At 47.8% G+C, this 12,289-nt stretch overlaps 1 protein-coding gene across 1 annotated transcript in view; it reads left to right on the top strand.

Moving 5' to 3' along the window:
• The window catches only part of WARS2 (tryptophanyl tRNA synthetase 2, mitochondrial), a 43,920-nt gene extending 32,998 nt beyond the window's left edge, over window positions 1-10,922 (top strand). Inside the window, exons 3-6 of the mRNA XM_060236343.1 lie at window positions 2,727-2,807; window positions 5,261-5,346; window positions 6,867-6,985; window positions 9,796-10,922. Of these exons, the coding sequence (XP_060092326.1) occupies window positions 2,727-2,807; window positions 5,261-5,346; window positions 6,867-6,985; window positions 9,796-10,244 (735 nt within the window). The 3' untranslated portion in view covers window positions 10,245-10,922. The remainder of the gene's footprint in view (window positions 1-2,726; window positions 2,808-5,260; window positions 5,347-6,866; window positions 6,986-9,795) is intronic.
• Window positions 10,923-12,289: the final 1,367 nt, after the last annotated feature.

The raw sequence follows: 12,289 nt of genomic DNA, 5'->3' as shown, positions 1-12,289 counted from the left end.
GGCGGCCATTTTTCAGAACTCACCCATGGCCTGCTGGATACGAGGCTGCAGATTGTGAGACAGGAAGTGTGTTTAAAAACTTCCCTGTTTGCCCGAATGGCACCTTGGTGGAGATAAATGAAAAAACAGGGACAGAGAGAAAGACTAAGCAACCAGAAAACACCAGATATCTCCCTTGTTCAGTGAAAACAATGCACTTAATTACACAAATACATGAAAAATACGCAAAATACTAATAATACATATGGCAAAAAAGTCAAAATGTTGTAACACACACACAATGTTTCCAATAAATACAATGGTCAGAATTACATAAACTAAACCACCAAGTTCCAATACAATTACAGGCTTCCAAGGAATATGTAAAGAATATTCAACACTCAAGAGTAGTATGAATATACATTCTCCAGATGTGCATAAAGTAGATTCTCAACAGAATTTCAATCTTTATACTTCCCATTTCGGTGACCATTGTCTAGTTTTCTGTCACTTGACTGAGAAATATTCATCTTTTTTTTTTCATTTCGGATCTGAACTGGCACTTCAAGACTGCTGAACACCTATGAATGAGAAAGACAGTCCCTAGAAGAAGGATAGTTCGGATCCGAAAAGAAATTGGAGAAGAAGGGCAATTCAGATCCGGAAGGAAATTGGACCGGTTCTTTTATTGTTGGGCTTTATTCAGAAAATATCATGATTTTTGGACAGTAGCAATGTTGTGTGCATGGGATGGTTTTCTCACTGTATTACCGTATTGTAACTTGAAAATGAACTGTTGAAAATTATTTATACTATATAGAGAAACTATTTTGTAAACGGAGAGAGTTCTTAGTTGTTGTTTTTTTTGCTGCATATGTGTGGCTGTTGTGTAATTGTTGTTAACGGGTTCTAGACGAGGTTTTGTCCTGGAAACTCCACTGTCTTGTCTTTATCTCTCTTGTCCACGGTAACCTCTATCACTCAGCTCAGCTGACTTCTAAAATTTGCACCCCACAGAAAAGATGCTGAGCAGAAATCATCCCCGATACAGGTTCTTATATGTTTTCACCAACCTACATGCACCCAGGGCAAATGGAAGCTTCCGGGGGCCATTTTGGAATGGAAGATCAGAGCTTAACCCTTTCACTTCTTTGTGCTGCTGTCACAGTGCAAACGAGAACACACCCCCCCCCCCACACACACACACTCACACACCTGCTTTTTCAAGAAAATAAGTGCTCTGAATTTCTGGTTTCATATGTAGCTGAGCCTCAGCGGTTAACTTGCTTAGTTCTTCATGCTTCCTCTCTTATGGTGTTTAATTGCCTTTGCTGGATGGCTTAACTCTGCAGAGAGCCAGTTTGGTGTAGTGGTTAAGTGCGTGGACTCTTATCTGGGAGAACCGGGTTTGATTCCCCACTCCTCCACTTGCACCTGCTAGCATGGCCTTGGGTCAGCCATAGTTCTTCCAGAGTTGTCCTTCAAAGGGCAGCTTCTGTGAGAACTCTCTCATCCCCACCCTACATCACAGGGTTTTGTTGTGGGGGAGGGGAAGGTAAAGGAGATTGTGAGCTGCTCTCAGATTCAGACTGCAGAGTGGGGTATAAAGCCAATATCTTCTACTACTGCTGCTTAATGAAAACTGGATGCTGCGTTACACTGCGGGGCTCAGCATGACTTTTCCTTGGAATGGAACCTGAGAATGAACGGTGCACAATTCCATGTGAATGTCAAATCAATATATCTGGCTGTAATAAAAGCTTTGATTGCTGCTGTCCTTTGTGGGTTTCTTATTTTAAGTATAGGAAACACCCCAGAATTGGAGCCATGGAAACTCTCAGTCCTAAATCAAATAACGTTATTCATACGATGTTGCAGAATTCGCTTTGTTGGTTGCTACGACTAGAGCCCCTTTCACGTAAGCCAATGATGGGCCGTGCCGGGATGATGATTTGGTGGTATAGCCCTCACCCTGTAAATTTGATTTTTCTCTTTCATTGCCAGTTGCAGTGTGTTTTTAAATATTTGACTCCGTTACTTTGTGAAGCTGACCACTGATTCAGCAATAAACTTTGACTTTATCTTAATATTTATTTGCCAACATAGGGCAGGGAGAAAACTAATATTGCTTTATATTGCTTTTATTTAAAAGCACGGGAGGATGGAGAGTGTGGTTTGTCGCTTGGCTCTGACCCGCCGCGGCGTGAGTCAAAGGAGGAAAGATATTTTCATAGATGCCTGAATCGGCCAGATTTTGCTGCTCCAGAAAGTTCAGCTGTTTCCTCTACGTTTCTAGCAGCAGACTCTGACCGATAGTGCATTTAGTGCTTGCCTCCTTTCTGAGCGGGATCTTTCCCCCAGATTCTGCATTGGCAACTCCATAGAGGGGCTGCGTGTTCCCTGCCCCTTGCAAACGAGACCGGGACAAAGGCTGAAGCAGAATCAGTCAATGATTGTTTAAAAGGAGCTGAAGCTGGTCTGCAAGAGCTGCCGCTTCCTTTGTTCTGCTGAAATTCTGGCCTAACGGGGTTTTCAGGTTTTTAGGGAGGCCAGAAATCTGCCGCGCCCGTAAGCAGGTCCAGCGGTAGAAAGAAGTCTGTGCAACATGCCTCAAGTTTTCTGGAGAAGGAAACGTTTTCACCAGTTTGGATGTTACTTGACTTTGGAAGTGGGGGAGGAGGTGGGCCGAGGGGCGGCATGTTGTCATGAGAAAACACATCCTTCATTCCATACCTGGTTTGTTTCAGGTGCCTGAGCATGCAGAGCTTGGTTGGATTCTGGGATGCTTCACAAACATATCGCGTCTGCAGCATTTTCCACAGTGGAAGGTAAGGTTTCTGGGAGTGCTTTTTGGCTAAACTAAAAAGGCTGTGTTTCAACAACCCCAGAGGTTGTGGAGTCACTCATTCCGTGTCTCGAGGGAAGTTATCAGTAGCTCCTTGGGAACAACAATACCAGAAAATTAAAAACTACAAAAGGGGAAGGAAACATTCTGCTCTCTCAAGTTATTGAAAGGGGGTGGGGTTAGTCTATCAAAAGTCCCCCTCCCCCCCGGAAATCTATTTTATTGAATGGTCTAAACATTGCAGTACAGAGGTTAACAAAGTAGAATCTGCCTTTAACCTTAGATTTGTGTACATCCAGGGCTTTTTTTGTAGCAGGAACTCCTTTGCATATTAGGCCACATCCCCAGTGTAGCCAGTCCTCCAAGAGCTTACAGTAGGCCCTGTACGAAGAGCCCTGTAAGCTCTTGGAGAATTGGCTACATCGGGGGGGGGGGGGGTGGCCTAATATGCAAAGGAGTGCCTGCTACAAAACAAACAAAAAACCCCTGTGTACATCTAAAAGGAAAGTGCAAAGAATAAGTGCACTAAATTTCTTACTGGAATAGACACGTGATTTCACAAGTGAATGAGGTGGCCATTTAAGGGCATGAGACAATTACTCCATGAGCTTTGTACCTGTGTTCGAAGGATTCCCTGCAGGTCAACAGACCCGTGGTTCTTCCATTTCTTCGTTTAAGTGGGTGTGCAGGTGGTACAATGGGTCACTGAGCAGTGGGGGGCGGGGCGGAGTGGGAAGTTCATGTGCACTTTGCCTATCCCTGTCTAGCCCTCGTCCTCTGCTTGGTGCGAGTTCCTTGTGGGAGGCACCCAGAGCAGCTTGGTGCTCCGCACTGCAGGGCATCAGCATCCTCTTCCTCGCGGTGCTCTAGTCAGCCGCTTTGAGGGCTTGACCCGGAGTGTCGCTTTGCTGAGCCGCTTCATGCTGTGCCTTGCTTTTAAAGGGAGACCCTGGCCACTGTTGCTTTGTTTTAATTCTGGATGCCAGGAAGCAGGAAATAGAAAAGCTCACGGTTATTAATTACTGGCAAATTATTACATTAAGCAAAAATTTGACATGAGATGCAAAAATCTTAAATATTCACAAAGTGTAGCGCACACGTGAAATCAATCGGTCGAACAAAGCAGTAGACAGGTGCACCTTTAAGACCAACTAAGTTTTATTCAGAATGTAAGCTTTCGTATGCTCTTCAGCAGACTTCATCGGACAAAATGGGAATGGAAGCGGCAATTCTTAATGTAAGTGGGCAGTGTAGAATCATGGGAATGTTTTTGGCAGATTAAAAGAATCACAAATAGGGATCTATCAATCATAAGAACATAAGAACATAAGAGAAGCCATGTTGGATCAGGCCAACGGCCCATCCAGTCCAACACTCTGTGTCACACAGTGGCCAAAAAAAAATTATATATATACACACACACACTGTGGCTAATAGCCACTGATGAACCTCTGCTCCATATTTTTATCTAAACCCCTCTTGAAGGTGGCTATACTTGTGGCCGCCACCACCTCCTGTGGCAGTGAATTCCACATGTTAATCACCCTTTGGGTGAAGAAGTACTTCCTTTTATCCGTTTTAACCTGTCTGCTCAGCAATTTCATCGAATGCCCACGAGTTCTTGTATTGTGAGAAAGGGAGAAAAGTACTTCTTTCTCTACTTTCTCCATTCCATGCATTATCTTGTAAACCTCTATCATGTCACCCCGCAGTCGACGTTTCTCCAAGCTAAAGAGTCCCAAGCGTTTCAACCTTTCTTCATAGGGAAAGTGCTCCAGCCCTTTAATCATTCTAGTTGCCCTTCTCTGCAATCGATCACAGTTCATTTCAAACCAAGACTCGTCAGCAGTCCTCATTAAGCGGCAAAGAACACCTTCAAAGTCCACTGCACATTCGGACATTCATATAGGGATGTAGCCCTCTTCTTAGTATGCAAGTGGAATAAATATGCACAAGCACCCCACCAATTACAATAATGGAGCCGCAAGCTGGAACCGGCCGTTTCACAAAAGTAAGCTTTGTCAGATATTCCAATTGAGGTATAAAGGCTATATCTCACATATATTCAAAACATGATGAGTCAAGATATGCTGGCTGCTTCCATGTGTGGTGCATGGGTGATGCATGTGTGGTGTTGACGTTCTGGACGCAACACCACACGTGCTCTGATTTGACAAAAGAACACCCAGAATGATTGGGGAGGGAGGGTGGCTCAGTGGTAGAGCCTCTGCTTGGTAAGCAGAAGGTCCCAGGTTCAATCCCCGGCATCTCCAACTAAGAAGGGTCCAGGCTTCAGACCATGGAAAGCCGCTGCCAGTCTGAGTAGACAATACTGACTTTGATGGACCGAGGGTCTGAGGCAGTAGAAGGCAGCCTCATATGTTCAGCCCCCTCCAAATCCCTTCGCTGATGTCCTTTCCTTCTCTCTGGAAACAGGCGAAGAGCGCCAGCCAAATGAATGAAGGAACAGCTGGTCTGTTCACGTATCCTGTCCTCCAGGCAGCGGATATCCTCCTGTACAAGTAAGTTTTGGGGATGCTCAGGTCACATCTGCTTCCAGCTGGAGGCTCACCGGTGGTCGAGAAGGGTGGCCGGCTGAGGTAGCTGAGAACGAACGGCTTTTTGGCAGCTGGCTCTTGTCCCTGCGATCCACAGCAGCATGCACTGTGCAGGGGATTGGAGAGAGCCAGTTTGGTGTAGTGGTTAAGGGTGCGGACTCTGATTCCCCACTCCTTCACTTGCAGCTGCTGGAATGGCCTTGGGTCAGCCATAGCTATCGCAGGAGTTGTCCTTGAAAGGGCAGCTGCTGTAAGAGCCCTCTCAGCCCCACCCACCTCACAGGGTGTCTGTTGTGGGGGAAGAAGATATAGGAGATTGTAAGCCACTCTGAGTCTCTGATTCAGAGAGAAGGGTGGGGTATAAATCTGCAGTCTGCTTCTTAGATGACCCTAGAGTAGGAGTGGCCAAAGTGTGACTTGGAAGCCACATGTGGCTCTTTCACACGAATTGTGTGGCTCCCAAAGCTCTCACCACCCTGACAATTGGCTTGGGGAAGGCATTGATCTCTTTAAATCACTTCGCCAAGCCAGCCAGCGGCTTGAATGCATTGAAAGTTAAAGTTGCTTGCTTGCTACCTCTCCTTTCCACCACCCTCTATTTGCTTTCTTTCCACCTTTCCTTCCTTCCTGTTTTGTGGCTCTCAAACAGCTGATGTTTATTCTGTGTGGCTCTTATGTTAAGCAAGCTTGGCCACCCCGGCTCTAGAGGTTCCTTCCAACTCTGATTCTATCATCTCTGTGATGGGTTCTTGGATTATGGCGGCTCTGTCGGGTTCTCAAGGCGAGAGACATTCAGAGGCAGGTTGCCGTTGCCTGCCTCTGCGTAGCAACCCTGGATTTCTTTCTTGGTGGTTTCCCATTCAAGTCCTGACCAGGGCCAACCCTACGTAGCTTCTGAGGTCTGACAATGGGGCCAGCCTGGTTCATTCAGTTCAGAGCAGGGTAGCATATGCATGGCCAGCTAGAATGATTAAAGGGCAACTGGAATGGACCTCCTGATGGCACCTGGGGTTTCTTGGCCACTGTGTGACACAGAGTGTTGGACTGGATGGGCCATTGGCCTGATCCAACACGGCTTCTCTTATGTTCTTCTGTGACACAGAGTGTTGGACTGGATGGGCCATTGGCCTGATCCAACATGGCTTCTCTTATGTGACACAGAGTGTTGGACTGGATGGGCCATTGGCCTGATCCAACATGGCTTCTCTTATGTTCTTCTGTGACACAGAGTGTTGGACTGGATGGGCCATTGGCCTGATCCAACACGGCTTCTCTTATGTTCTTATGGCCATTAAACTACAGAGAGATATGGTTGCCTGTCTTTAGGTGAGCCAGCACAAATGCCGCTTGTCTGCAGGAGCTTATATTTTGGAAGTGGTGAGTGTCTAGGGCGGGGGGGAAGGAGGTCACAGCCCATTCCCTCTGGTCCCTTAATAAGGGGAATGCTATGCAAGACTTCTTGTGTGTGTGCTTGCTGTTGGAAGGTCAACTCACATCCCTGTTGGAGAAGATCAAGTCCTCCACTTGGAGCTGACCCAAGATCTCGCCCGTCGCTTCAACAAGCAATACGGAGATTTTTTCCCAGTGCCTAAAACCATTTTGAGTGAGTAGCTGGGGTGACCTGTATTTTTTTTTTTATTGTTATTGTAAGCCACTCTGAGGCTCTGATTCAGAGAGAAGGGCGAGGTACAAATCTGCAGTCATCATCTTCTTCTAAGTCTGCATGTCTAGTAAAAAAGATGCGTAGGGAGGATTTGATGAAGAAGAGGCAGAGAAGAAGGGAAAGCTGGTATCGAAGTAAAATGAGAGGAAATGTAGCTTATCTCTATAAATATAGATTCAGGTGGGTAGCTTTGTTTGGTCTGAAGCAGAAGAGCCAGTTTGTGTACATCCAGGGCTTTTTTTGTAGCATATGAACATATGAAGCTCCCTTATACCGAATCAGACCCTCGGTCCATCGAAGTCAGTATTGTCTGCTCAGACCGGCAGCAGCTCTCCAGGGTCTCAAGCTGAGGTTTTTCATACCTATTTGCCTGGACCCTTTTAGCTGGAGATGCCGGGGATTGAACATGGAACCTTCTGCTTACCAAGCAGATGCTCTACCACTGAGCCACCGTCCCAGCGGTTAAATGTGCGGACTTATCTGGGAGAACTGGGTTTGATTCCCCACTCCTCCACTTGCAGTTGCTGGAATGGCCTTGGGTCAGCCATAGGCAGTTTGGTGTAGTGGTTAAGTGCGCGGACTCTTATCTGGGAGAACTGGGTTTGATTCCCCACTCCTCCACTTGCAGTTGCTGGAATGGCCTTGGGTCAGCCATAGGCAGTTTGGTGTAGTGGTTAAGTGCGCGGACTCTTATCTGGGAGAACTGGGTTTGATTCCCCACTCCTCCACTTGCAGTTGCTGGAATGGCCTTGGGTCAGCCATAGGCAGTTTGGTGTAGTGGTTAAGTGCGTGGACTCTTATCTGGAAGAACTGGGTTTGATTCCTCCCTCCTCCACTTTCAGCTGCTGGAATGGCCTTGGGTCAGCCATAGCTCTTGTAGGAGTTGTCCTTGAAAGGGCAGCTTCTGTGAGAGCCCTCTCAGCCCCACTCACCTCACAGAGTGCCTGTTATGGGGTGGGGGGGAAGATAAAGGAGATTGTAAACCGCTCTGAGTCTCTGATTTAGAGAGAAGGGCGGGGTATAAATCTGCAGTCTTCTTCTTGTTCTCCTTCTATGAGTCCAGTGGCATCCAGAAGACCAACAAAGGTTAATTCTGGGGATCAGCTTTCATGCGCATGCATGCACACGTCTTCAATTAAAGTGCGCTCGCTCACGAAAGCTTACCCCCAGAATTAACCCTTGTGGGTCTTCAAGGTGCCGCTGGACTCCAACTTGGTTCTGTGTACATATATTCCGCTTTCGAGAGTCCAGCCGCAAAGTGCCTCTCGAGATAAAACTTTGGCTTGGGTGCTAGAAAGAATGAGTAGTGTCACCCTGGCACAGCATCCCTTCGTGACCCCTGAAATTGGGCTCCCACAGGTTAGTATGGAGGTAAAGGGCTCCAGCAGGAGGGGGGGGTCCTCTGGAACTTGCCCTTCCTTCTGCCGCCAGTGGGAATGCAGTTCTCTTCAGAGACCTGCTGCAATGCAGAAGGAACGGCAGCTGAAGTTCCAACCACCTCCCAAACCCTATAAAAACAATACTATACTGCACACCAGGGGTGGCCAAACTGTGACTCTTTCACTCGTGTGTGGCTCTCCAAGCCCTTAGCACTGTGCTGACCAGCTCGAAGAAGGCGTTTCTCTCTTTAAATCACTTTGCCGAGCCAAGCCAGCTCTCAAACGTCTTGACTTTTATTCTGTGCGGCTCTTACGTTAAGCGAGTTTGGCCACTCCTGCTACAGGCCATTAAGAAAAATAGCTGAGGTTGCATCATGAGGAAAAGAGAGAATGCAAGGCCTCGAAGGGTGCTTTCTTGTCTTCAGAAAACCCTGGTCCTTGGAGTCGGCACTAGCCCTTCTTCCCAACTTCTGCTGCCCTTGAGACTTTTAAGGCAGTGTTTGCGACTCTCGAGAACATGGTGTTGCTACACAAATACTTGTAAGGCCCATTGAGATTATCTCTAAGATCAGGGGTTTTTCTGAGCAGGAACGCACAAAAATGCAGTTCCGACTGACTTGGCATCAGGGGTGTGGCTTAATATGCAAATGAGTTTCTGCTGGGTTAAAAAAAAAAGCCCGGTGTGAAACAATGGTGATGGGTGGGTGGCCTAATATGCAAATGAGTTCCTGCTGGTGTTTTTCTACCAAAAATAGCCCTGTCAAAGAGCCACTATCAAAAGGACAGATGTCTGCGGCTATCCATAAGCGTATTTAGAACTTCTTGCTTCTGGGCATTGCTCCCCGATGCAATGGGGGGGGGGGCTGCTTTTAGTGGTTCGCTTGCAGAGTATTTTTCTCGTTTGATTGGTCTCCGTATTCGAAGGGCGTTTACGTTGGCCCGCTTTAATGAGCTCCCTTCTGCCCTGTTATATAGGAGATTTTTTTTTTAAATGCCACTGTTGGATAGGCTATGTCCCTGTGGGCTGAAGGAAATTGAAGGAACGAAGAAATTGCCCATATATTGTATATTTGGGCAATTATAACAAAGCTTATTGAATAGATGTTTCTCCCCTTTTCCCCACCCCCGCTTTTTTCCCTTCTGTACCCCATTGAAAACGTAGAATAAAAATCTAGTAGAATGGAAGTGCTTTATCCAACATGTGTGAAAGCAGCCATTGTTGTTCTCTCATTGCCGAAGGCTGAGACTGCCCGTTGCCGGGCGACCCCTGGGGAGCTGAGGGGAAACCAGAAACCGTCAGCTTCCTGGTTTGCGTCTTCCCCAGCCGCCCTCCTTTAACTTCCTTTTCCCATGATTATCTTTTTTTTTTAGCTGAGACGAAGAAGGTGAGGTCCCTCCGTGATCCCACCTCCAAGATGTCAAAATCCGACCCTCAGAAGTTGGCCACGGTCAGCGTCACCGACAGCCCTGAGGAGATCCTGCTGAAATTCCGCAAGGCCGTCACAGACTTCACGTCTGAGGTGACCTACGACCCGGACCACCGCCCCGGCGTCTCCAACCTGATCACCATTCACTCTGCCATAACGGGGCTCAGCATAGAGGAAGTGGTGCGCCAGAGCAAGGGTCTGGACACAGCTCATTACAAGCCCGTGGTGGCAGAGGCGGTCATTCAGAAACTTGCGCCAATCAAGAGCGAGTTCGAGAAACTACGAGAAGACGGGGCTTACCTGGAGAAAGTTTTACAGACTGGAGCGGAACAGGCCAAAAGCCTCGCAGCTCCTGTTTATCAAGAAGTCAGAAGGCTAGTGGGGTTTCATTGACCACAAGGGAAAGGCAGACGGGACCTTCTAGGGTTTTCCTTTAGTGAACCTTGACCCTTTCTGGGAAGTCCTCTTTGTAAAAGTGGGGAATAAGAAGCATCCATCTGACTGAGTGACCTCTTTTGCACTCAGATCCTCGCACCTGGCGTTGCCAGGCTGCAATGTGGAGTAAGTGTGGAAGGGGGGCAGGTGATGTAGCCACAGCTTCCCTCTCCCTTTACCCCACTGGACCTTCTTCTGGCCCCTCCCCACTCTGTAGGGCAGTCCTGGCTTGCAGCTTAGTGAAGGGGGACGGAGGACAGGCCCAGGGTGGGAAAACCAGGCGGGAGGGACCCCTGGCTTCCATCGGCTTCATCTGGACCTTAAAAGGGGACACCTATGAGCAGCTGTTTGGCAAAGGTACCAGGAACCAGTTCCAAAGACTTTCATCACCTGCAGTCACAAAACTGTGTCTGTGAAAAGATTTCAGGTCTTTTCCGCGGGGGAGGGATTGATTTAACCTCCGTGCAAAAGCCCTCAAAATGATACTTAAAGCTCCACGCTGTGCGACAATTAGCACGACCCTTTTTTTTCCTGCGGGGAACAAGAGAGAGAGGTGCTGCGTTTCTGTGTTCGTTAGTTAGAACCCAGCAGCAGCGGTGCGGCGCTTTAGAAATAAAACTGTCCAATCCCCCCCCCCCCCCGGTGGTCTTTAGTTCCATTGGCCGGATTGATCTTCATCAGAAGAGACAACAGGGGAATCCTGGTTTTGGAGTCCTTCCCCCTCACATAAGAGATATCAGAAAGCAGATTGAGGGAAGTTTGAATGTCCAGTTGGCACTCTTATTATACCCGACGAAGACCAACCCCCATAGGGTATCACGGAGAATCGATCTGGGACTCAAGGGGGGGTGCTGTTTTTTGGGGGTAGAGGCACCAGATTTTCAGCATAGCATCTGATGCCTCTCCTCAAACACCCTCCCCCCCCAGCAAGTTTCAAAAAGATTGAACAAGGGGGTCCAGTTCTTTGAGCCCCCAAAGGCAGTGCCCCCGTCCATTATTTCCAACGGAGGGAAAACATTTCAAAGGCGTGTGGCCCCTTTAAATATGACGGCCAGAACTCCCTTCAGAGTTCAGTGGTGCTTATTGCGAGGTTGCTCCTGGCTCCGCCCCCAACGTCTCCTGGCTCCACCCCCAAAGTTCCCCGATTATTTCCTGACTCGGACCCAGCAGCCCTAGGTTAGGAGGGTCACTTCCGAATGGGGAAATGCTGCAGGGAGAACAAACCCTCCCTTCTCCAGCCGGGTGGTTCTGATCCTCTTGGCCCCCTCTTTTTTTTTTTTGCAGCAAAATTACACAGAAGGAGGATCTGTTTGTGTAGCAGCAATTAGTGGTCCGGGCAGAGATCAGGCCACAGGCGAGGTCAGGAAAACAGCAAACTTTATTTAACGTGCACACGGACCCCCCCAGATCAGACTCATGTCCGAAAGAATCTGGGAGCCCCAATTTCAGGAAGGTTTACAGTTTTATAGTCACAGGCAATCGCTTTCAGTAAAGGGTCACGCAATTACTGTAAAGGACCACCCCCATGTCCCATACATCAGCGGCGGCCAACAGTAGTTCTCCAGATGTTTTTTTTGCCTACAACTCCCATCAGCCTCAGCCATTGGCCATGCTGGCTGGGGCTGATGGGAGTTGTAGGCAAAAAAAACATCTGGAGAGCTACTGTTGGCCACCCTGCCATACATCATTACAAGCGTCACATTACTAAAGGAACAAGGAGGTGACAGGGAGGGTCTTTCCACACATGGCATTATCGCTGCAAATACCTAAGCAATATCCTTCATCGTAAACATGCTCTGCGCTTTTGACTTGCTCCTGAGACATATTCCTTAGGTACTTTCGCTCAATGCTTATTAGTGCTTATTCCAGCAAGTTTCAGCCGGTTCTAGTTCCTCTTTTAGGCAGCTGTGGCAGGGCCCAGTGGGTGAAGGATTGACTTCCTCTTTGACAGAAAGACTTCACAAACTTCTGTGAGCCTTTTATATTTGTTAATTGCTCTGTAA

This window comes from Heteronotia binoei, chromosome 4, assembly GCF_032191835.1.
Source record: "Heteronotia binoei isolate CCM8104 ecotype False Entrance Well chromosome 4, APGP_CSIRO_Hbin_v1, whole genome shotgun sequence".
In the NCBI taxonomy this organism is placed as follows: domain Eukaryota; kingdom Metazoa; phylum Chordata; class Lepidosauria; order Squamata; family Gekkonidae; genus Heteronotia; species Heteronotia binoei.
This window is presented reverse-complemented; position numbering and strand designations above follow the sequence as displayed.